This window comes from Dunckerocampus dactyliophorus, chromosome 10, assembly GCF_027744805.1.
Source record: "Dunckerocampus dactyliophorus isolate RoL2022-P2 chromosome 10, RoL_Ddac_1.1, whole genome shotgun sequence".
Lineage (NCBI taxonomy): Eukaryota > Metazoa > Chordata > Actinopteri > Syngnathiformes > Syngnathidae > Dunckerocampus > Dunckerocampus dactyliophorus.
In genome coordinates, this window is record NC_072828.1 from 5,931,853 (window position 1) to 5,957,494 (window position 25,642).

General features: G+C 41.1%; 2 protein-coding genes across 2 annotated transcripts in view; one reads left to right on the plus strand and one right to left on the minus strand.

The window, feature by feature from the left end:
• Nucleotides 1–4,890, plus strand: part of nme7 (NME/NM23 family member 7) — a 35,915-nt gene extending 31,025 nt beyond the window's left edge. The window contains exon 12 of the mRNA XM_054788695.1: nucleotides 756–4,890. Coding sequence (XP_054644670.1) covers nucleotides 756–788 — 33 coding nt within the window. The 3' untranslated portion in view covers nucleotides 789–4,890. The remainder of the gene's footprint in view (nucleotides 1–755) is intronic.
• atp1b1a (ATPase Na+/K+ transporting subunit beta 1a) lies at nucleotides 816–23,455 on the minus strand. Its single transcript, XM_054788696.1, has 6 exons — nucleotides 23,159–23,455; nucleotides 10,114–10,242; nucleotides 9,385–9,540; nucleotides 5,238–5,413; nucleotides 2,389–2,466; nucleotides 816–1,915 (listed from the first exon to the last, which is right to left on the minus strand). Exons 1-6 carry the CDS (start codon nucleotides 23,253–23,255, stop codon nucleotides 1,661–1,663), a joined length of 891 nt encoding a protein of 296 aa, XP_054644671.1. The 5' UTR covers nucleotides 23,256–23,455; the 3' UTR covers nucleotides 816–1,660.
• Nucleotides 23,456–25,642: the final 2,187 nt, after the last annotated feature.

Genomic DNA, 25,642 nt, shown 5'->3' on the forward strand with positions numbered 1-25,642 from the left:
TACGCAATTGTGGCATCTCTTGACCCCTTTTTTAAAATGCTGTTAAGTACTAGATAGGACAGCTTTAGCCTGAATGGAGCACTTTTAAACTGACCAAATTCCAGCAACATATTTCCACTACACTAGTGTGGCACCTCTTTTAGAAGGTTGAAAAATATGATAACTATTTTGGCACCTCAGAAAAATACTAGACAGGACAGCTTTAGCCTGAATAGAGCACTTTTAAACTATCCACTTCCAAGATACGACTGTGCCACCTCTGACACTTGCTGAAAAATACTAGCTAGGACAGCTCTAGTCTGAGTAGAGCACATTTAAGATGGAATGGGACAACACACTTCCGTGGCAACTTTATTTAAAAATGCTGGAGCTGTCCTATCGAGTCATTGACCATGAACTAATGAAGCCTGCTTGGCTGAGAGGCGAAAGGTTTTTCTAAGACCGGTTTCAATGGATTCAATGCTCAGAGAACGACCTCAATGGGAATATTTGCAGGCATCCTGTCCCAGCCTCTGTGCAAATGGGCCTTTCAGACATGTCTCGTGACCGAAGCGTGGGTCGGGCTCGCATCAGATCTCTCACGGTGTGACGGGAACACAAGAATGGCGAGAGGGATTTGAAACAAAAGCTTTGTTTAGGTTGCCGGGGGGAGGGAGAGGCTGGTGGCTGTGTACTGTTGACCCATCCAGCTGATCAAGACATAAAGCCTCCTTGTTCACGGTTAGTCCGACCGGGCTCGTGTGTCTTTTCCACAGGTGCAGTACTTCTTCAAGATCTTGGATGGGTGACCACAAACACACGCGTCAGACCTCATCTTTGTGTTTTGTTTTATTGTTTCAGCCAGATTAAATAAAGTAACAAGACGACTCTGGACAAAGTGTTCTGATGGGGTTTTTTTTCCCCCAACATGAAATTCTTTTCACAGCAACTGAACATCTGCTAACACGGGATACTGCATTGCCTCGGATTCTTTCAACTTTTCACCAGCGACTTTGGTATCGGATTGAAACATGACACTTTTTAGAGTGAGAAAAAAAATGTACAACTGCATAAATATAAAATTCTTCCACCATGAAAATGGCTAAAACATTCAAGAGTGGGCCACGCCCGCTTCAACCCGACTACAAACTACGAAAAGAACGACAAAGGAATAAAAGGCGTACAAACGGATCCTTCCCACAGTCAAATTGATCGTGTCGAGCGTTTCCTAAAGAGGTTTTGTACCACGCTAGTATTTCAGTTAGTCGGAGCACATTGACACACATACACGCACGCACGCACGCACGCACGCTGGGAGCACTGAAAGCGGACAAGACAAGAAGAGATTACAAGACACAAACACGTCTCGCTACACGTCAGTAGTAGTGGAATTGCAGTTTTGACAATAATCCATGGCTCAAGGAATATTCATGTACAGTAGAATAAATATGTCGCTATTGCTACTACGTTCTAAGCCTCAACACACACACAGAAGCCTAGTGTGAAGCACACAGATTTAAGTGGAGGTCCTGTATAGTATGAATCTTCAAAGACTAGTGGTGTTTTTTGTCGTTTTTTTCTACTATCTCAATAGACTCTACATTGGAGTTGCTTTTGCCTTTTTTTGTTGGTTTTTTTAAACTTTATTTTTAAAGCGCCGGTGCGCTGATCACAACCGAGGTCACGAGTTGACGGTGAGCTTGATGTCAAATCGTCCTTGATATCGGTCTTTGTCGCTGTAGTTGATGTTGGCGCCGTACGCCTTGCACTCGATGCGCACCTCCTGGTTGAGGGTTACGTTGAACTTGATGGCCACCAGGGGCTGCAGGTACTGGGGGTGCAGCAGCTTGCCATAGTAGGGGTAGTAGTGGAGGGGGAAGCTCCCGTTGAAGCCAAAGTACTTGATTTCTTGGATCTTGCTGGCGTCCTCCTCTCTCTTCAAAGATGAAAAAAGGAAAGGGCAAATTAAAACCTCTCAAAGTGCAGCAAAATCTTAAAACAGGGGTGTCCAATGCGCGGCGCGTGGCTGTTTTTTGTTGTTTTTTTAACGGTCCCGCAGCACATTCTAAAAATAAAATTTTAAAAAGCAGCAAAAATGGAAAAATCAGCAGCAATGCTACAAGTGACAATATCATGAGAAAAAGTTGTAATCTAACCAGAAAAAAAAAATCGCAATTTTACAAAAATAAACATTTTACTGTTTTGAGGAAAAATAACATCACTGTAGTACAGTAGCATTAAATCAAAATATGAAGAAAAATAGATCTATATTTTTTAAAGTTAAAGACAGACAAAACAATGAATAAAGTTGTCATTTTTGGAAAATAATGTCGAGAATATCTATATACTCTCATCTTTCAATATATGGCCCTCGGACACCCCTGTCTTAAACATCTGTCGAGAGTCAACCTTGTTCTTGCAGAAAATGGGGATGGCGTTGTTTGCTTTGGCCTTGATGTCCGCTGCTAGCGAATCATTATCTGGAGCCTAAAATAAGAAACAGGACAGACTATTAGACAATGGATGGCCAAACACACTCATTTGCATATCATTTAATTTCCCAAGTTTAACATGGCAACAATTAATGACCACATATCCAAAAACATCACTTTGAAAACACAATTTGAATTGGCTCCACCTCACAGGATGTTGAATTGGAATTACAGGAAGTGGAATTAACGTCATCGCAGGGAAAGAGAAATTCCTCAAGTAATAGGAAGAATTTGTCACGTTTAAGTAAGGTTTTGGCTGAAATACCATACTTTCAACACTAATTGCCTCCATTTTGAATACTAGGAAGCATTCTGGTATTTTTCCACCATTTTCCAGAATTTGAAAGTTCTAATAAAATCAAATGAATGTGTTTTATCATGGAGGATGTATTTATTCTTAATTGTCATTAACATTGGCTGTATGTAATAAAATGTCATGTGTAGTAATAATATTTCTGCTAAATATGTTCAACAGTCATATATGGAATATGCTGTCAAGCATGATTGTGGAACACACCGATATTATCAATTGGAGCTTCAATTCTGCTTCCTTGGATTGGAATTGGAATTGTACTTCCTGTTTGCAACCTCAATTCCGATTTTTTTTCCCGGAATTTCTTTCAAACCAGTTTCAGTTCCCTCAAACTCAAAGCTGAAAAGCACAAATTACAAAATGTGCTTCCATCACACGACACAGCTCAACTCAACTGCATATGAAACAGTGATAATCACGCATTTATCACAGTTAATTGGTTCCAGACCAGACTTTGATAAGTGAATATATTTTCTTAGTTAGAACATAGAAAACCTGTTTACAATCTCTTTAGCATTATTAGAGCCCTCTAGGCATGAACTAACACCCCTATATCACCTTTACACTCCTATTACCCAATATAGTTTAAGACTCACACTTGTGTGTACTACTATAAATTAGGTACACGATAATTATGAGGGAATTATGACATCATACCGATAAATCCGATAACAAAAAGCTCAGATAACCCATAATTTTAAAAAAAGCTCCAATAAGGCGAGGTTACCCGTACTTTGCGGGTGAGCAAATCAAGCACTCCTTTTTTTCTCCCACCTGGGTGTTATAACGCTCTGTCGTAACTTCCCCTGAGCTCCCCCGAGGAAGACATTTCGTGTGGTACCAAATGCTCCGCGATGAGGGGAACCCCCATCGAGCGCCCCCACAAAATTTCTTTTTTTTTTTTATCAGCATCACTATGACACCTTTTGAAAAGTGCTTTTTCCAAGTGCTAAAGAGACCTCGGTAGCGTCCCACCGGCTGCTTGGAGCGTGTGCCTCTTGAATACAGAGCACCTTGCAGGTGGCTCACTCCGCTCTATACTCTGGTTCTCCTGATGGTAGTGATGTCATGATATTTCCATCCATCCATTTTCTCATTTTCTATGCCGCTTCTCCTGTTTAGGGTGTCGGCAGTATGCTGGAGCCTATCTCAGCTGACTTCGGGCAAGAGGCGGGGTACACCCTGGACTGGTGGCCAGCCAATGGCAGGGCACATATAGACAAACAAGCATTCCCACTCACATTCATACCTATGGACAATTTAGAGTCTCCAATTAACCTAACATGCATGTTTTTGGACTGTGGGAGGAAACCCACACACACACGGGGAGAACATGCAAACTCCACACATAAATACCCAACGGAGAATCGAACCCAGGTCTTCCCGATCTCCAGACTGTGACTGTGTGGCCAACGTGCTAACCACGAGACCACCGTGCGGCCGTCATGATATTTGATTAGGACAAATTAACAGGCACAGTTTTGAGAAGCCGAAAGTTATCAGTATCGGTTTAAAAAAAAAAAGACATCGTGCCTGTCTATAAATGTCTATGTGTGCCCTGCGATTGGCTGGCACCCTGTCCAGGGTGTACACCGCCTCTCGTCCCAAGTCAGCTGGGAAAGGCTCCAGCATACCCTTCTGAGGATAAGCAGCATAGAAAATGGATGGATGGATGGATCTACGATAAATGTGTACCCTACGGGATCTGTAAGGGAGGTGGACAAGGATTTAACTTTGAGGTTCAGAGTTTGAGTTTCAGCTTTGTGTGGGTAACGCGTCTTTTTATTAGAGAGTACTGTGCCCGTTGTGAGATCACTCAATCCTGCAATAAAAGCCTGTTTTTTCCCGGCAATCAAGTCTGGTGCTTGAACACCACTGACACCTATGATTACTACATTTCACCCAAGTCTTTGAATGTGTCTTTTCAATGCTTTATGTTTTCATTTTTGTTCATTTCAAATAGGTAACATTTGCGTAAATATGCTTTTTAAAAAAAAAAAAAACAACTAAAACAACTAATAATAGTATTCAACAAAAGAACAACATGATTTATTAAATAGTATAATTTGGGTCTGAGCACGGTGGTCTAGTGGTTAGCACGTTGGCCAACACAGTAACAGCTTGGAGATCGGGAAGACCTGGGTTCGATTCTCCCCTGGGCATTTCTGTGTGGAGTTTGCATGTTCTCCCCGTGTGTGTGTGGGTTTTCTCCGGGTACTCCGGCTTCCTCCCACATTCCAAAAACATGCAGTAAATTGTCCATAGGTATGAATGTGAGCGTGAATGCTTGTTTGTCTATATGTGCCCTGCCATTGGCTGGCGACCAGTCCAGGGTGTACCCCGCCTGTCGCCCGAAGTCAGCTGGGATAGGCTCCAGCATACCCCCGCGACCCTAATGAGGAAGAAGCGGTATAGAAAATGGATGGATGGATGGGTCTGAACAGTCTACTCACCTTGGGCCGGAAGTTGACGATCCTGTTGAGCTTGACGATGATGCACGGCTTTCCATCCTTGAAGCCGAAGGTCTTGTCGGACTCGCCGGAGCACACGCCCAGCCAGGACCTGCTGAAGCGGCAGGCGTGGCACTGACCTTGGGTGCTGTCGCGGTCCTTGTACTTGTCAGGTGTCGCTGGAGAAGGTCGTGAGGAGAGGTGCGTTAACACACCATGTACAATGTGCTTACGTTACAACGACACTACTTTCCTTCATTGATTCATTACAACACGTAAGGGTCCCCTATTATGCAAATAGGTCCTAATGACATTCCAATAGCAATATGTCTCCAGATATGTTTATGAACAGTAGTCCTGTATATGCAGTTTGCATCAGAGAAGGCTTCGCTACACATCTTAAAATGGAACTATTTTGTGCAACTGTAGCTTGATTAGTTTTTCCTCAGCAAATATGCTAACCCGGTATGAGGTTGATGTTAAAATGTACTGTTAGCGCTAGTGTTGCTAACGTTTGTGTCCCACTCTTCATTGTTACGTGGTTGTATGTCATATCGAGCTTCTTATGCATGTTACAGCGTGTCTAAAGTGATGCCTGCGGGCCACTTGCAGCCTGCAGCTGGTTTTTGTATTAATTAATTTAATTAATTTTATAAATTAATTTAACAATTAAAAAAAAACATCAAAACAGAAAAATGAGCAGTAATTTTACATGATCAAGTCCAAATTTTAAGAGAAAAAAAGTTGTAATCTAATGAGATAACGTCAGAATTTTACGAGAAAAATGTCCACATTATGAGGAAAAAACCTCATTTTAGTAGCATAGTTGAAGTATATTTATCTATTATATACATAAAAAAAAAACAGTACAAATCAGCAGTAATTTTACAAGAATAAAGTCAACGTTGTGAGGAAAAATGTCATTTTAAATAGGGGTTCACGATAATAACTGATATCAGGGAATTATGACATCATACCTCAACTCAGATAACCAATAATTTAAAAAACCCGCTCTAATGCGGCGAGATTACCCGTACTGTGCGGGTGAGTAGGCCTGTCACAATAACACATTTTGCTGGTCGATAATTGTGCTACAAATGATCATCAATACTCTGATATCATTTTTTCATTAATTGTAGGGCATTATTTACGCCGGCGTGTCTTGCTCGCCGCTTCCCTCAGCTCACTGTGATTGGTTTTGTCTTTCTTATATCGTTTGTTGTGAGCACCATCAACTCTCTGCAGTTGTATGGTCGTCAGGAATGACTTCAAATCCAGGACATTGTGACCGCTTGTGCGAAACAGGAGAACCTGGCTGACGTGCCAAAGTTCCCAGGAAGACGTAGACCCACGGCGTCTTTGTGTAAGCTCAAAGCCTGGCTGGCACTTTCTCCCGAGGTGCTGCGGTTCCCACATAATGTTCCGCAGGACTACAAGGATCGTTTTCGCCGCTTTGTCTCTCGGCGCAAGTTGGTCGTGTTCCCCTTTTTCCTCGTCACTACTTTCGAACAAATGCGACATTATCGGTTCATCGAACAGAAATATTCCCAACACTGGGGATGTGGCGTTCGCCTTAAAAATCATCGCTTTTGTGCCTTTGTTCATGCTAGCGTACGCTGGCTCACGCAGCTAACTGCTAACACACTGTGCTCTGTATCCACTCACCAGTAGCCCCGCCTCCACAAAGAGGCTGAATGAGAGGACAAGAGGGTTCACTCTCTCTGTTCATTCCACTATACAACCAATGTGCACAGACAGATGCAGAGTGAACCCTCTTCTCATCCAGCCCGTGTGGTACAGAGAAACGAGCAGATGGAAGACATACGCATACATGCACATGTCAATTCATCCAGGGCGTCTTAATTATCGACCTGTTTTTTTTTATTGTTCGATTAACCAATGTATCTATTATCGTGACAGGCCTACGGGTGATGGCCTGTGATGTTAACGGCCTACCGTTTCGCATGCTGCTTGTACCAAATGCTCTGAGGGGAACCCCATCGAGCACACCAAAAAACTTATCAGACACCTGAAAGGCAGCATTGCTACGACGACACGGGTGTTCGGAGCGCGTGCCTGAATACAGTGCACCTTGCTGGGCCATACCATGTGGCTCCTCCTGCTCTATAGTCTGGTTCTCCTGGTAGTAGTGATGTTGCAGCAGTAACGTCATGATATTTGATTAGGACAAAGTAACAGGTACAGTTGATGAAATCCAACTTTGTTCCAGTCCTTTTTACCTCCAGGTGTGCACAAACTAGTCAAATCTAAATAATAAAAAAGTAGACAGAAAAAAGATGTCGGTATCATATAGTCTTGAGAAGCAGAAAGTTAAAGCTATCAGTTTGAAAAAAATATAAATGAAAAAATTTCCTTTTTTTAAGTCTATTATGAAAAAAAGAAAAAAAGTTGGAGAATTATGCTGGGGCAAAAAGTTCTAATATGGGAATAAAGTCAAAACAAAAGATTTATGTGAATAAAGTTGTACTATTATGACAAGAAAATGTACAAAGATTATTTAAAAAGAAAGTTAAAATATTTGAAACAACAGAAAAAAAATGAAACAGAAAAAATGAGGGAAAAGAAAAAAAAAAGCACAAAGGTGATCGTATCTGGCTTTTTCACCTATGCAACAAAGATGAAATAGAACTTCATAGCATATGCTTTACAAAATATCCAAGTTGCCCTTGCATCCGTTCATTTTTCACAATGTGTGGGAAAAGGTTGGACACCCGGAGGTACACTACAGTAAACCCTCGTTTATTGCGGGGATTCCAGACCCAATAAAATGAATTTGCGCATGGAATATTTTTGTAGTTGGAGCATAGACAACCTTTTTCTGACTTTCTAAAAATGGGTTTTAACATGATTTAACATTAAAGCCCTGTAGAGATGAAATAACACCCCAATAGTAATTTTTACACTCCCATTATTGTTTGTTTACAGCACATTGCTCAGGCTGCAGGATCACTGCAGGGACTTAACAGACGGCCGGCGCTAGTGTGGCAAGTTACCGAGCTAACCAGTTAGACTCTCCAATTTGCTTATTCTATATTTCAAACTGAGTGGGGAAGGAGGACAAAGACAAAAACATACCACTTCCACACGGAACGAGAGGAGAACCTTTTTCATTCGGTCTATGGCATGTTGGCTCGGCTCTGCTGGCTCAGTAGCCGGTCTCTATGCAGTGTGAAATGTAATCTAACGTCATGTCTCATAAACTTATTGATGCATGGTGACCAGAATACTACATATAACGTCTTCAATATTTTTGACGAATAATAGGCCATAGTCAACTGTGAAACAGTGATCATTTATTAATTATTCTTTGAAAAAAACGCGATATAGTGAGGGGGACCTTTCATAAAGTTATTATTAGGATTTCTCGTTCAGAAAAACAAAGTCTCGTGGGCACTTGGCCCGGTACAACAATAAATTAATCACACAATAAATGAAAATCAATTGGATTAATTTTGCTGGCCTCAATATATTGCCATGTGTATGCATGTCTGCTTTCCTCGCCTCCCGCCTCCAAACAGGCAGCAGGAGGGTTCACTCTTTGCATTGGTTTCAGCACCTTGGTGCGTTTGTTCCGTAGAACAATGGCATGAACAGAGTGAGCCCTCTTCTCAGTCATACAGTCTCTGTGTGGGTGGAAGCAGGGCTGGTAGCATACACACACAGTGCAGAAGACTGTAGCCTCATGAGGAGCAATACAAGATAACGTAGTAGAAATTAAATGAGTACATTGTATTATATTGTCTTTTTTTTCATTGTACTTTTCTTAAAAATAATGTTAAAATCTCATCTTGTTCTCATAGACCCAATCTCATGTATCGTCTCATCTCGTGACACCCCTCGTTATTACTGATCTATAGTGATACTGCTGGCATAGTGAAAATCTGCATTGGTTCGACTGAGTGGAATTCAGGAAGCAATGGAAGCGCACTACTTGGCTGCAGCCAGTAGAGGCGTCGTTGGTTCGGTCTCGGCCATTTTGCACTCAAAGACACGTACAGCGCCGTTAAGTTAGCGACGACACAACTCCTCTATTCCGATCGATACATTTTACTTATCAGTCAATCAAGGAAGTTTAGGCTTCACTACACATCTCACAAAGGCCCCGCTATAGTGATACTTTTCAACTTGCCTGGACAATCTTCAAATTTCATTTCGTCGGTCTGCTTTTCATCGTCGTAGATGCTTAGGAAGTTGGCCGTGCTGTCCACATACGTCTTGTAGGTCTTCTGGTCCGTCATGCTGAAGGAGATCTCCGACTTTTCGGAGCGCGGAGTGTGCGACAGACCTGCGATGACGAAAGGAAAGAAGGTGAGGTGAACATGGGGGCACCACCGCTAACAGCACTTCCTCGCTCTCGTCTTTTGCTATCTGGCGAAAACAGAAACGCAGAGGTGTGCATTTTACACGCCCCCCACCCCTGCACATCTACTTTCACGTGTGACTCCTTCACAATGGAAACTTTACAGTCCCAGTGTGAGAGGAGGTTTCTGGAACTCCCCTTGGCTTCCTTCCTCTATCAGTACACTCTGCTGGGAAGTAAAGTCGCTGCTTTTGTGACGATGAACAGTCGTGCGAGACTGACAGGCGGTACAGTCAACCCGCTCGCAATGGCCGCTAAAAATACCACCGACGGGCCCTAATGTGTGCTGCTGCTGCTTGGTTTCCCCGTACAAGATTACTACGCATTAGAGCTCCGCTGTGGCAACACAACATCAGTGAGGATCCCCCGTGCGTGTACGTGACAGGCAGTGAAGGACAAAATGGCTGAAGCTGTCTCTGGTCCAAAAAAATCATGCTGCTCCAAAGCACAGGAGACCTTGGTGCCACTTTGATGGACAGGAGGTGTGTCGTTTCATACCTGGGGGGGCCACCCTGTCCTGGTAGGTGGGCTTGTAGTCGCTCAAGGTGAGCAGCATCACCTGAATGGTCCCGACAAAGATGGCGGCCAAGCATCCGTAGAAGATGATGTAGAACAAAAAGATTTTGACTGTGGGGAAGAAGGAGAAGAAAAGTCAAGACATCACATTTCAACATTCGGCCAAAATGGCAGACGGGTCACTGGATGATAAAACTTCTTTATCTGACGGTTATCATACAGCAGGGGTGTCCAAGCCTTTTCCAGCAAGGGCCAGATAGTAATAAATCAAAAGATGCAATTATATATATTTCAAGAAAAGAATGCCCCTCAGCTTTGTGATGTAAGTTCACTCTTTTTTCCTCATTTTTGCTGTTTTTTTTTAAGATTTTCCAAATATTTCAACTTTCTTCTTAAGTCTTTGTAAATTTTATTTTTGTAATACAGTGTTATCGTGGTTCACCTTTTGTATAATTTTTTTAGTACTTTTTTTTTATTACAGTGTATGAACACTGTTACAGACCGAGCCTGGCCCTTTTAAGAAGAATTGCATTGTGGGAAGTTGAGTGTCTCTGTCTTCCGTCTGCACTGCCCATCGGTTTGTGTGTCCTGATTGGATGTAGACCATTGTCAATCAATCTCCTTCTTGCTGCCCTGCCGTGTTTCCTGTGTCATCGCTAGCTTACTTGCTAGCTTGTAAACAAATCTTCGGTTCAGAGGAGGAGGACTAAAACATTACAGCGGAACGGCGGCAGGACAAAAGGGCACGGTCACAGGAGTGAAATACAAGTGAGTGACTTAATTTCTTGTGTCCGACCTGTAGGTTGGTCATTAATATTCAAACAAAGGTTTTAACTTTTTTGAGAGTGTTTAAACAAGAGAAATGTGAGAAAATATTATTGCCTGTCTGAAGTGTATGGTGAGGGCTTTTACAGCATTCAAACATAATAAATTTGGCTACTTCACAGATTTCACTTATTACAGGCTATTTCGGCAACCTGTGCCCCACGATAAACGAGGGAACATTGTATTATGACTTTATTTCCATAATATTAAAACTTTTTCCCCAACCTAATTTTTCAAAAATTTGAACTTTGTTTTGTTTGCTTATCATATAACTGTTTGGTAAAATGTTTTTCTTCATAAGAACGAATTTCTTCTTTAATATTTTGACTTGATTCTCGTAAAATTACAGCTGTTTTCCATTCCATCTTGTTTTTCTTTAATTTTCCAACAATTTCAACTTTTAGTTTATTTTCATATTTAACTTTATTCTCGTTAACATAACTTTAATTTCCAAAAAATTACTAACTTTTTTCGTTTTGTATGTTTCTTATAATGTTACGACTTTAAAAAAATCTTTAATATTTCAACTTTATGCTACTAAAGTGACATTTTTCCCTCATTACGTTATTCTCCAAAAATTACGACTTTTTCTCTTTAGATTACAACTTTTTTCTCTTTAATATTTTGACTTTAGTCTCATAAAATTACAGCTGTTTTATCCATTCTTGCTTTTTTATTTTCCAACAGTTGCCAACTTTCTTATTGTACATTTTCTTCTCGGAATTATGACTTTGTTCCCATAGTATTTTTACTTTAGTCTTGTTAACAACATAACTGTAATTTTACAAAAAATTACAACTTTATTCATTTTGTTTGTTCCTCATAATGCTATAACCTTAAAAAGTACTTAAACTTCATCCTACTAAAATGTTATTTTTTCTCATCATTTTATGCGGTCATTCTGGGAAAATTACGACTTGTTCTCATTAGATTCCAACTTTTTTCTCTTTAATATTCTGACTTTATTCTCAAAAAATAATTTTTTCCATTTCTGCTTTTTTTTTTTTTTACTTTTCCAAGAATTCCAACTTTTACTTTATTCCCATAATATTTTGACATAACAGTAGAACTTTTTTACTTTCCAAAAATTGCAACTTTGTTTTGTTTCTCAGAATGCTATGACTAACTTTTTTTTGATATGCTACTAAAATGACGTTACTTTTCCTCATAATATAATGCCACTTTTCTCGTAAAATGTTATTTTCCTTGTTAGGTTACAATTTCTTTCTCTTATAAAGGTATAAATTGGATTTTTTGACATGAAGTTGTATGACGTCCCCATCAGCAGGGTACTACATCAACAGTGACTTACCCCTCCACTTGGTCCCGCACGTCTAGTTCTGGTCAGATTTCCATGACGACGAACGTAGTTCCGCTGAGTTGCTGGGTCATTTAAGTAAGGAGTTTGGCTTCTCAAACAATATGTGTTCAAAAGAGTAATACATTTGGGAGTAAGTCACTTTTGATGCACTACACTGCTGATGGGAATGTCATACAATTTCATGTTAAAAAATCCAAACTATCCCTATAATATTTGGACTTTATTCTTATTAAATTACTGAGGATTTTTCCATTGTTGCCATTGTACGTTTTTTGGTTGTTTTTTGTTAAATAATATTTTTAGAATTAAAAAAACAGCTATAGCTGCACTTTGGATGGCCTTGAGCTACATGCTAAATAAGACAATCTTATCATGTCAACAGTATAAATTCATTTGACAGCGATGATATTTAAGACAAAACTATGTTGTGTACATAATGCAGCGTACCATACACCATCCACCAGCAAGCCTTGGTCGGAGGTTCTATGTATAGGACAGTAGCACGTTTTCTCAAAGGAATCTGCGACTTCCAAACAGCTGTTTTTAATCAAGGACATCATGAGAACACAAGCCCGAGAGGACTTCCTGACAATCCCAAAGGGGGGTGGGGGGGTAATTGTTCCTGTCGTGAGGATCTCTTTCTCGTCTACTATGGTGAGCTCCTCCTTTTCCAGTGGTCTCCTGTTGCGGACTGGGATGGGGGTGTGGGGGTGGGTTATTTAGAGAAGTTGAGAATGAATCATGCTCATTCCTGCCAGTGGCACGAGCTTCCACATAGAAAGACACCCCCCACTCCACCTCACCCCAGTGTTGCTACTGGGAACAGACTTGGCATGGAAACAGTGCTCGTTGTTCCGCTTAAGCCAAGAGTCCCACTTTTAAGTCGCATTATTCACGTTCTTCTGGTGTAGGCTGAAACCTTTCACGTTTGTATTGCTTGTTTGGACAAACACTTTGCTGTGGGACAGAAAGTATGCTTGCACATTTCACATGGATGTTCTTGTCTTTTACATCAACGACGTTGAAGTATTGCATGTACTGCCATGCCGCCATCCATTTCTCATGTGTGGCTTAGAGATATGACTTTCCCGAAGCGAGTCGGTTGTGCATAAGAATATCTGTGAATCGGTTCTCATCGTTCATTTAAAAAGAGCCGTCCAAAAGACCTGGTTCGCTCACGAACGTTCCCATCTGTATGCGCAAGCTGGGGAGTGGATGGCAGCCGTGAAGATATCAATGCATAATAATGCACCGCCTTTCCCACCAGTGACGGTAACAGCCTTGTAACGGTAATAAGGAAATCAATTAAACGCACCATAAATAACAACAGAGTCGATAATTTTGCAAGCTTCCATATATTGACATGTGCATGCATGTTTGTTTTCCTCCTCTCTCTCTCTCTATCAGACAAGCTGGATGACAAGAGAGTTCACTCTGTGTATCTGTCTCAACACCTGGGCGCACTGCTTCTACAGTGGAATGAGTGAGAGAGTGAACCCTCCTGTCATTCAGTCTCTTTGTCCAAGTGGGGAGAGGCGGGGCTGAGAGCGAGTGCACACACAGCAGCAGCACTCAGTGTGCACTCACTAGCTGTGTGTGTCGTGTGCTACACTGTTGAATACTTTCTTCGTGCCTTTTGCGTGTAAAACACCATCTGATGTCAATTTCAGCCTCTTTGCGCGTTGTTATTTTGTGACATGGAAAGGTTTGTCACAAAGGCAAATAAATCATACAAAACTGTGGAACTTAGGTTTCAGCTGATTCCCGAAGTATAACACCTCATTGTGCTGCAACCTGTTTGTGGTGGCGGTAGGATGACGTAATGACGCCTTCATCTAATTTGCATAATTTGCCATGACGCATGAAAAACATGAAAAGCAAAACAAATCTTCAGAAAAACAGTAACATACATTTATTTTTGTTTTAGTTTTTAGATTTAAAAAAATATTTTTATTTATAATTTGAATTTATTAACATTTATACTTTTAAATATATTAATTTTATTACTAAACAAAATTTGAAAAATCACAAACACACGCAATATTTTTTACTAAATTATTTGTTCTGTCAATTTTGTGAAAAAATATGTTTGGGGTTTGACATCCCTTGTTTATCAGGGTTTATTGGTTCCAGACCCCACCGTGGTAAGTCAATTTCCGTATAAATAGAATATTTTCATATTTAGAGCATAGAAAACTTGTTTTTACGACTTTGTAAATACACTTTTTAACACGATTAGAGCCCTCTACACATAAAATAACACCCCTATGTGCATGGCTCAGATCAAGGGTACCCTTTGCTGTCTTCAACTTCACTTGAGTAGTATATGAAATTGTTGTTCTAACAATGTGTACTATCCCTATCACTCTGACGTTTATAGAGTGAGGAAGCTTACCAAACCATAAATTAAGCCTGTTCATGTTTTTATTTTGCACTAGCACGGCTACTTTGTAAAAAAGTGTCTATATTTGGACATTGAAATGTTACATGTAAAGCATGTCTACTTTCGTTGTGAAATTAACAATATTTTCTCTGCGTCTGTGTAGGCTCTCAGTCGTACAGGAGTTGTCCATCGAGGAAAAGGCTTCTTGAGACGTCATCTGTACTTCTGTGAAGAAGGTGTCGGACGTTTCGCTCCTCATCCTAAGAGCTTCGTCAGCGAACTAATAAGTGCTGGTAGCCTAGGCCTTAAATACAGTAAGAGTGGGCGGAATTGGTGTGCCAACACCCTCCTTCTATTGGTTCCTTACACTAAGCCTGGGCAGAGTAGTGGTCTAATCCTCTCCTGCCATTAGCACCTCCGATAAAAGGGAAGTGTCGCTCCCTGAGTTGGGTATGAACGACTCTGATACTGGCTCGTTAGCATCTATTGTTCTGGCTCGGCCCTGGCTCCACCTCATTTGCAAGACTAAGAGCTGTGGGTTTTGGTCTCAGTAACCTGCTGAACACAGGGTCCAAATTAAACCTCAAACCACCATTCCGATTCAATGATGGGTTCTGTTGTTTGACAAAAATAGCTTCCTTTACTCCTCTTTCAAACCATCTGTTTTCTTTGGCCAAAATCTTTACCTCGCTGTCCTGAAAAGAGTGAATGGTTGCTTTAAGGTGTAGATGTACTGCTGATTGAGGACCACTAGAATTGTCCCTGCGATGTTGATAAAGCCTTTTTTGGAGCATTTGCTTAGTTTCCCCAATGTAGTGCTCTTTGCATTCCTCATCTTTACAGTGGATGGAATAGACCACATTGCTCTGTTTTTGGTTTGGAGCCTTGTCTTTAGGATGCACTAATTTTTGTCTCAGGGTATTTACTGGTTTGAAATAGGTAGGAATTTTGTGTTGCCATAAGATCCTCTGGAGTTTTTCGGAGACCCCCGCTACATAAGGGACTACCACTCCTCTCCTTTTTGCTTCTGTGGGCTTTTGGGTTTCTTTCCCTACTCTCTTCTTTTGACATTTGTTAAAAGCCCACCGCGGGTACCCACAGGTTGAGAGCGCTCTCTGGACATGTTGTGTCTCCATTTTCCTTCCCTCAGCACTAGTTGGTATTTGTTCCGCTCTATGTTGGAGGGTCCTAATAACCCCTAGTTTATGTTGTAGTGGATGGTTTGATCGGAGGTGCTACAAGTAATAGCAGGAGAGGATTATACCACTACTCCGCCCAGGCTTAGTGTAAGGAACCAATAGAAGGAGGGTGTTGGCACAACAATTCCGCCCACTCTTACTGTATTTAAGGCCTAGGCTACCAGCACTTATTAGTTCGCTGACGAAGCTCTTCGGATGAGGAGCGAAACGTCCGACACCTTCTTCACAGAAGTACAGATGACTTCTCAAGAAGCCTTTCCCTCAATATTTTCTCTGATAATTTTGTCATGATTTCTACTTAGAATTAAAGAATGATGTCTGAAATTGGTTTCTAATGTGTTTTATTCAAATATTCTCAGTATAAAAAAAATAACTGTCGTGTAATAATTAGTGAAAAGTACATTACCTTCATGTCCGCCTGCCGATGAAAATTTTGAAGAACATAATTCCATGGAAAAACAAACCCCATGATGATTACAATGGTATATATTCATGGAATAATTACTCAACTCTGCAACTAAAGTGATTTTTTGTGTATAAAAGAGTAAAATAAGATTATTTGAACAAAAGTCTAACACACCTAAATTTCGTGTCCGGCCTGTTATGTACGTACACTTGGAGCTCACAGCGTAAATTGCGTATTGCTACTAAATATTGAATTTGAAAATAAAAAGTGCCTTCTTGGGCCAAACTAAACTTGTATCCTTCCGCCGGTTATTCGCCAAATACGCGTTCAGCAGGGGAATGTTTCGTTGTGTCCGCCATTTTGTGTTAGCGTAATGTACGTTCAGTCACGACCTTGGCAGCATCAAGCAGCATCATTCAATTCGATGAGCAATCGGCGGTTTAACAACCATTGTCAAGCCTAAGGTAAGATTTTTTCATTTATATATATATATATAATTAAAATTATTAATCATCATTTTATGATACTCTCTCAAATATAAGTTACTTTTCTAACAAAAGTCAAATCTATGCAGAGATAACAGCATAAAGTCGACACCGAGTTATGTGCATTACATTTAAGAAAGAGTGAACTTCGGAGGGTTGCTATGGGAAATGGAAGATGTCTCGAGCTCTGGTATGTTGGGTGTGTGTTTTGCAATGTTTGAAGTTTGTGTTTATAACATTACCGAGCTCTATCCACAAGTTTGAAATTTTACCCAAAATGTAACACTTGGGTACCCTTGATCTGAGCCATGCACATATAGTCGCCTTAGTAGACATAATAACAGAAAATGTGACAAATAAGACTCGTGCTGAAAAGCTGAAAATGTGTTCCGGTGCTAGCGGAGCTGAGCGTGGTGTGGACAGGTAGTGACATCACAGGTTCAGAGTGTGCCAACAGTAGCCTTTGTTAGGGATTATTGTGCGTGTTGTGAAATCACTCAAACTTAAAGCAATAAAAGCCTGTTGTTCCCGCGATCAAGTCTGGTGCTTATGTTTGTCACCCAACATTACAGTCACAATATTATATGAACACATTTTTATTTTCCTGTCTGTGGACTACAGATGAAAATGAGCAGACATGTTAGAATCTGGCTCATTTACAGCCTGTACAGAAGTATCAAACTGTTTATTAATTTGTTACTAATAATTTACTGTCACCTCGTAACCAGTGTAGAATACTACAAGTACATATCATCACGTCTTTGAATGAGTCTTCTGAATGCCTTATATTTGTATTTTACTTCATTTAACCATTTTTGTGCTTGAAAATGCTTCATTTGGGCAAAAAATACATACAATTTGCTTCAGTATTCTGTTTTTTTACCGATAGACCATATTCAACCACAAAACAGCATGGTTAATATTTTTGAAAAACCCTGATAAGAGTCGAAGCGAGGGACAACTGTATGTGAACTTTCTTCTGTCGCTTTTTTTAAATGTCACAAACAAGACAGAGCCACCTGGGAGTGCTTTTAGATGGGGGAGTCGCCCACAGCATCACCTGCAGAGAAGTGCAATACGTGCTTTCATGTCCGAGTCAACCAAAGTCTTCACGTGATTTGCCACTCAAGAGTATCTAGTGGGGTCTAATTACACACCAAGTTGTACCAGCGATCACTCCGGCTATCTTCTTATTCTCCGGCACACGAGATGCCTTATAAAGTGTTTATGAACACGGGCAAACAGGTAGCGCCAATCTATTTGTGGTGGTCAAAATGTACAGTATTTGAATGAGTGTATGGTAAACGCTGCATTTAGTAGTGTTGTAGTAGCAATACTATAACAATATTTACTACATTAACCAGGTGTCCCCCTTTGGGCTTCTAGGGCGAGTCTTGCTTAAAATAAACGGCTAGCAAGTTTGAGCAAAGTCTCTTGCTGCAACTTGAAATTACAAACTGGGAGTTTGAGGTCTTATACGTTTGTAGCACACACGCACACGCACACACACGCACACGCACACACACGCACACACACACACACACACACACACATTTTCATCCTCATCCCTGATCACTTTCCTGTTGTCATGGCATCCTTCCCGTTCCGCTGCCACTTACAAAGCTGAGCCTCTGAGGGAACCAGTTTGACAGGCCGAGCACAGGTTCAACCCACCATCACCCTCCCCCCGGTCTGACTGTTGACTGAGAAGTAGTGGAGATCGTACAGTGCTACTGCGACTACTCAGGAGCATGTGACCGGTGGGCTCCCCATCTGCACAGCCATTTTAGCCGTGCTCACACAAACATACAATGTATACTTGTATTATTTGTATAACACCTTCTACCAGCTTTTCCATTTACATGAGACTTGCCATAACTAAGCCACGTTGTCCATGCTTACTAGAAAAGTCACAAGGACATTCAGTGATTTCATTAGATTTGGCCCTACCTGTTGACCCTCGCTCATAAACACGTGATAATGGGATAGTCTCATTGTAGCTTGTCGTCCCAACTCCCTACAGTAGGTGGCATCGTAACACTGCTTCTTAACACACCTGCTCTGCCAGTGAATAAGAAGATGCAGCAGGAGGGATCAGTCTAACTTAGCAACCATGTTGCTATTTTTAAAGAGTATTCAAACCCCTGTAGCGACAAATGAGCGACTTTTTCTGGTCTTATTGGACACTTTTGGAGAATAACATGAAAGCACGTCTAAAACACAAAAAGGGGGGCTAGAAGAAAGTTGATTTTTGATGTATGCGTTTTGCTTTTCATTTTCTTTTTGTTCACTTTTTGTCCCCCACAGCGTCCAGAAAAATGACATGCACATGGTCAATTACACACATTAGACTACGATGTCAACCCCATCCCCCTCCCCCCCACAGCATACCGCCATAAATAGATTGCTGCCCTGTAGGAAATACAGGAAACTAAATGGTAACTTAAACAGCATTTCTATCTGCAGGGGAAAAGAAGAGTAGTCGCTGTGGCTTCACGATCACGTTTTTGAAAAAATATATAACATTTATTACATAAATCATGCAAATCAATATTTACGCAAATGGTATGTATTTTTTGCCTAAATGAAACATTTTCAAGCATAAAAGTGACTAAAGATGCGGTCAAAGATGTTGCAATGCAGGGATGCTCCGATCAGGGTTTTATGCTGCTGATTTTGATCATCCATCATGAGAAATCGTCTGATACCAATACCAATCACATGGATTAATTATACATTTTTCAATGTATTTATGATATTATGAAGAGCTATTGGCCAGGGGTGCTGTATTAGGGGGAAAAGTCAGGACAATTCTAAGGTCTTCTAACTGCCAGGGGGCCCAAAAAAATAAGTAGTTGCTAATAAATATTAGTAATCAATTAATTTAAACAAAGGGGGTACATTATTCTTTTTTCCCATGGGGCCCAGAATTCCTGGCTGCACCCCTATTGGATGATGTGAAAAAAGGAACCATAAAATCACCTTAATTTAGACAAAACCATATTTTACTTACTTTTTCAAGAGAACATATTTCACTCATGAAACTTAAGAGGATGAGACGCTTTCTTTAAAGAGACTTAGGATGTGAGATCGAGTACATTGGTGCAGCCCTAGCAGGACTTCCAGGAGCACATAGGTGGGTTCCAAGTGAGAGAGCGTTCGGCGAACCCGGTGTCTTCCACCGCCAACGAAGGCTGGTCATCTCATCCGATGAATTCACTTATTTTTCGGGTTATTTGCTTCGCAAATATGGGCGAGTGTTATCCAGCATTTTGGCTGTTACCTGCCGTTTGACTGATGATCACACCGTGAGCCTCGAAAATTCACCATACTCCGTCAAGTGTTTATTCTTCAAATGCCGTATTAAAGCTTTTTAACATGCTACCCCAGCAAGATGGTTTTCAGGGCATGTCTTGGCAGTTAAGTTCCACACGGCAGACATGTTTGTTTTTATTGTGGCACACCTCTGCAGTGTGACAGAAAGTGGGCGCAGGACGCTACCTAAGATGTTAGTTAGAGCAAGACACTACACTTCACCGCACGGACCGCTACAGGCTGATAATAGTACGAGCCACTGGCAATCGGCTTGCGTGACCGGCATTGAAAGTCATTTATCGGCATATGCCGATCACATGCTTTTTCATGGAAATCGTCCGATACTGATCGGTATCTGATCGATCGGAGCATCCCTAATATGTAGTATTCTACACTGGTCACTCGGTGTCAGTAATGTTACTGTAATGTTGGGTGAGACACACAAGCACCAAATTTGATTGCTGTAACAACAGACATTGCAGGTTAGAATGATCTCACAACAGGCACAATAATCCCTAACACAAGATACTGTTGCAGCTCTAACCCATGCCAAGCTAAAACTCAACTCGACGTCTCTTCCTGTCCATCCCCCAATTCAGCTCCGTTAGGGAACACATTTATAAGAAAACACGAGCATGCATATTATTTTCTCTTATTATGTCTACTATATTGTGTAAAAAAAGAGTGTAAACATGACTGTAGGGGTGTTATTTCCTGTCTAGAGGGCTCTAATAATGTTAAAAGGCATATTAAAAAGGGCATAAACAGGTTTTCTATGCGCTATGAAAATATTCCATTTCTAAATAAGAAATTCACTTATCACGGTCGGGTCTGGAAGCAATTAAGCACAATTAACTATACTGTTGAATGATTACTCTACTGTAGTTACAAATCCAGCACAGGATGCTGGCTCACAACCCAATTCACTTTTTCCAGCAGAAAGATGCTTTGACAAGGCGTGATGTTGTGTAACTGCACAACAGTGTGTGTAAACCTTAATTTAAAATGTTTAATTACTGTGAGAGGTGTGTTATTGGGTTTAGAGCAGGAGTGTCAAACTCATTTTCAATGAGGGCCACATCGCAGTTACGGCTGCCCTCAGAGGGCCACTTGTAACTGTCAGTATATATGAATATAAACATGAATATAACCTCATGATATTATTACACAATTGCCCAAGCATTTGATTATTATATTTGTACTAACAAATTGATGGATAACTTGCTTTGAAATGAGAAGTGAATTGACAATGTCATGGTGACAAGCAGACATTCAAGTATTTGTTTTTGAAAAATGCGTGGAATATCTTGCTGCATGATTAGACAATACTGACGTTTAGAAGAACCGCATGCAGTAACAAAATTTCTGTCAAAATGACGGATCAAATACAAAATTAAAAGGACAAAGGTGAAGTGCATTATTGACATGCATTATTCCCGAGGTTTCGCAGGCCACATAAAATGATGTGGCGGGCCACATCTGGCCCCCGGGCCTTGTGTTTGACACCTGTGGTTTAGAGTATCAAAAATGGTATCAAGGCTTTTTATGGGTGTGTTCATTATTTGAAGTTTTCCTTAAGCTAAGCTATACTGTGCGTGTGAATGTGCTTGTGTCAGTGTTCGAAGCTGTAAACCCAGAGACACATTGCTGTCGCTACGCCTGTTACTGCAAACAACGTGACTGGGGTCGCTTTTAAGAAATGAAAGAAAAGAAACAAAAATGTACACTTTTAACTGTGTGGTTCTCAGGTAAATGTGCACTTAACAAGTTGTCACCAGTGTTTACCTAGCACTGGAACAGGCACGACAACAACCTGGAACAACTCAAATGGAAAAGCCCCTCCCCCTCGACAGACTGCAGCAGCAGTGTGTGGTGAACAAGCCATCACCACATTCATACTCGTACACACAGACACACACAAACCCCAGCCTTGCCCTGCTTGTGGTGCGTTCATGACAGTCTGTCTACGTTCAACAGCAGCAGCCAGTGTCTTTCAGTCGTCATTTTAAAAACGAAAAACGACAACATCCATCTTGCTTTGATGTCGCTGTATCCCCGCGCGTCTGCCGCACTTCGTGGTGCGTTCAGGGGCAAACCTGTTGCGTTCAGTGTCACGTTTGTGGCTACTAAATACAAACTGTGTACATGTGGGGTGGCAAATACACGGTAAAGAGCGATGCTTCCTCTTCTGACTAGAAGAGGAAAAAGAAGCCACTGTGTTCGGTGGAGGGGGGCGGCCCTTGAGATACATGTGAGTCGTGATCTGTTCGGCAGCACCGTTTCCAATAGATGAAAATATGATTAACATGCAACTCGCTGGGCTTCTCGTCAACCACAAGCTCCGACGCATTAGGCTAGAATTTCACAAACTACTGAGGGATGTCAAAAGTGATATTTTAGTGAAAGGCGGCCATCAAGAACAGAACCAGGCCCGGAAAAGACGGTAATTATTGCAGAGCAGCGGATCAATGTCAGGCTTTTCTCATGTGGCGTACAGCTGGAGGAGGGATTTGAACTCCCTACGAAACAACTTTCACCATCGGCTCAAGTGGAAAAAGTCCCGGCCCGGCTCAGAAGCCTGTCCTTCAGGGGTGACCTTTTCCATTTGGTATCGCTGCTGATTTCAAATCAATGAGCTCATAGCGACGACGCCTTTTCTTCCTCGTTACTAACGTTAAATCTAACACAGTCTCGCTTCAAAATAATCGCCTTTCAAAGGGTATAAGTTAACTTCTTCAAATAAGTGGCTTTATTTCGATTGGTGTGCAATTATGTATGCAAAAAACGACCAGGGGGAGTTTGTGTGGGGGGTGGGGGGGACCAAACAGAATAAAAAAACAAAACAAGTCACGACGCAGCCTTGAGCTCGAACAGGTGCTGCTTTACTGATCCGAACACCCCAGAAAATGGAGGTGAAATGAAAAAAATATTTAAAAGGCTAGCATGACATTCAAAAGTTTACGTCAAAGAAAACGCAGCTGGCCTCGAATATGAAGAAGCTAAGCTCGTAAAAGAAGAAGAAGCTAGGTTAGTAGAAGAAGTAGAAGAAGCTAGGCTAGTAGAAGTAGTATAAGAAGCTAGGCTAGCACTCACACCAACTGCCGCCGGTTCGCCCCAGAAACTCTTTCTTCTCGGAATTCCACATAAATTTCCTCCAGCCGCCGTCGTTGTCCTTATTATTCCCCGACATGTTGGCAACTCCCGGGCACGATCCAACTTTTTCTTCTTTATTTTTCTTTAACCCTCCCCGACTCTTCTGTGCGCTGTGGAGGAGACGACTGCTGCTGCGAAAAGGACACTTTGTGAGCCCGCACCGCCACTTCAAGCTGGTCTCTCTCTCTTTTTTTCAAGTCCTCCTCTCTCCTCCACGATCGCTCTCTCGCTCTCTCGCTCTCGCTCTCTCTCGTAGAGACCGACTCCGCCCGAAAACTCCCCGCAATAAGTATAGAAGAGGCGCACGAGCGAATCACGATGTGGCGCTGCTTTTGACGTCACATCAAGGAGGGGTCGAGTTGGTGGGGGTTCGAATGTCCCAAAATGTCTCTCGTAGTAGTCTTGCTCCATAGCAACCGGTGGTCGCTGACGACTGGTGACGTCACTGCCTCCATAAGGCGTTCGTTCGCTACAGTAATAAACAACGCATTGCATTATAGAGCGAGAAAAAAGAAAATACTCCAAAAAACACCCAAAAAGAGGAAAACGTGGTACACAGCACTCACTCAAGTAAATAAAAAAACAATACAACATATGAACAAGATTTTCACATTTACAAATAATGAATACAAACAGAAGTAAATACAAAGTAAATTTACACAAGTTAATATACAAAGAGAACAGTACAGTACAATAATGTGGAGGATAAGCAGCAACGTATCCTGTTTTGCTGTGTTCATACTGTTTATACTGCTTATCACAGAGGTGTCCCAACATTTTCCAGCAAAGGCCACTTAGTGAAAAATGAAAGGATGGAAGGGCCACTTTGATATTTTGTGAAGATATGCTAAGAAGTGATATATATTTCAAGGAAAAAAACTGCATCAGTATCACAATGCTGAGATGCAGATGGTGAAAAAGCCTATGTGTATCAACTTCACTCTTTGCCCTTTTTTCCCCATTTTTGCTTTTTTCTTCTCGTTATATGATTTTATTGTAGGAATGCTCCGATCGGGGTTTTATGCTGCCGATTCCGATCCCGAACTTGGTGTCTTCCACCGCTGAGAAAGGCTGGTATATGTCGTCTGATCAATTCAATTATTTTTTTGGATTATTAGCTTAGCCTTCTGACTGTCACGCACATACGGGCAAGTGTTGTCCACCGTTTTGGCTGCGTTAGCTGGCGTTTGACAGATGATCCCACCGTGAGCCTTGAAAACTCACCATACTCCGTCAAGTGTTTGTTCTTCAAATGCCGTATTAAATGAAACCTTTTTAACATGCTACCCCCGCAAGATAATTTTCGTGGCATGTGTTGGCAGTTAAGTTCCACGTAGCAGACGTGATTGTTTTTGTTTTGGCTCTTCTGCGTACTGTGAAGGAAAGTGGGAGGACGACACTGCCCAAGACGTTAGTTAGGGTAAGACACTACACTGCACAAAGGGATCATTGCGGACTGCAACAGTGCTAGCCACAGGTGATGCATTTATCGGCGTATGCCGAACACATGATATTTCACGGAAAACAGCCACTACTTGTTGGTGGCCGGTCGATCGGAGCTTTATTCCTATAGTAGTATAATTTTTTCCCCCCCAAATTTTTTTTTAATTACAGCTCTAGTTTTATTTGTTGCTCATAATATTACAACTTTTAAAAAATGGCATATTTTTTCTTTAATATTTCAACTCTGTGCGACTAAAATGCTTCTCCTTCATAATAATATGAGTTTATTCTGGTAAAATTGCAACTTTCTTCTTGGAATACGACTTTTGTTTAATATTATGACTTTATTCGTGTAAAATTACAGCTATGTTTTCCATTTCTGCTGTTGTATTTTTTTTCTTAATTTCCCAATTTTCCAGCAACTTTCTTCTTGTAAATTTATTCCCAAAGTGATTTTTCAATTTTTGCTGTTTTTGTTTTGAACTCCTCTTTGCTTTTTCTTTACTTATTTTGCACCGTTGACTTCATTCGTTTTTTAACAACTGGATGAAGAAACGTTCTTGGAAAGGCTAAAAAGCGTCTTTGATTTTTTTTTTAATTCTTGGTAAAAAGGCTACAAAAATGTCTTTGATATTTTTGTCCTTATTTTGTAACATAAAGAAAGCTTTGTGTTATTTTATTGTCAGTATCAACACTTCAGCTTTTTCTCTTCACGTTGTAACTTATTGCTGTATTTTTCCCATTTTTGCTGGTGTTTTTTTTTTTTTTAATATTTATTTCTACAGTGAACGTGCCGCAGATGTGTCGTTTTGTATCAGGGTGTCCAAACTTTGCCCAGCGAGAGCCGCGTACTTTAAAATCAAAGGATACGGGAGCCACTTTGTACGTTTTGTAAGCCAGCCCATGTAGATAAGTTAACAAAGAAAAAGCAGCCTGTATCTCAGCTTTGTGTTGTAGGTGACAAAGGTGTACTATTATCTT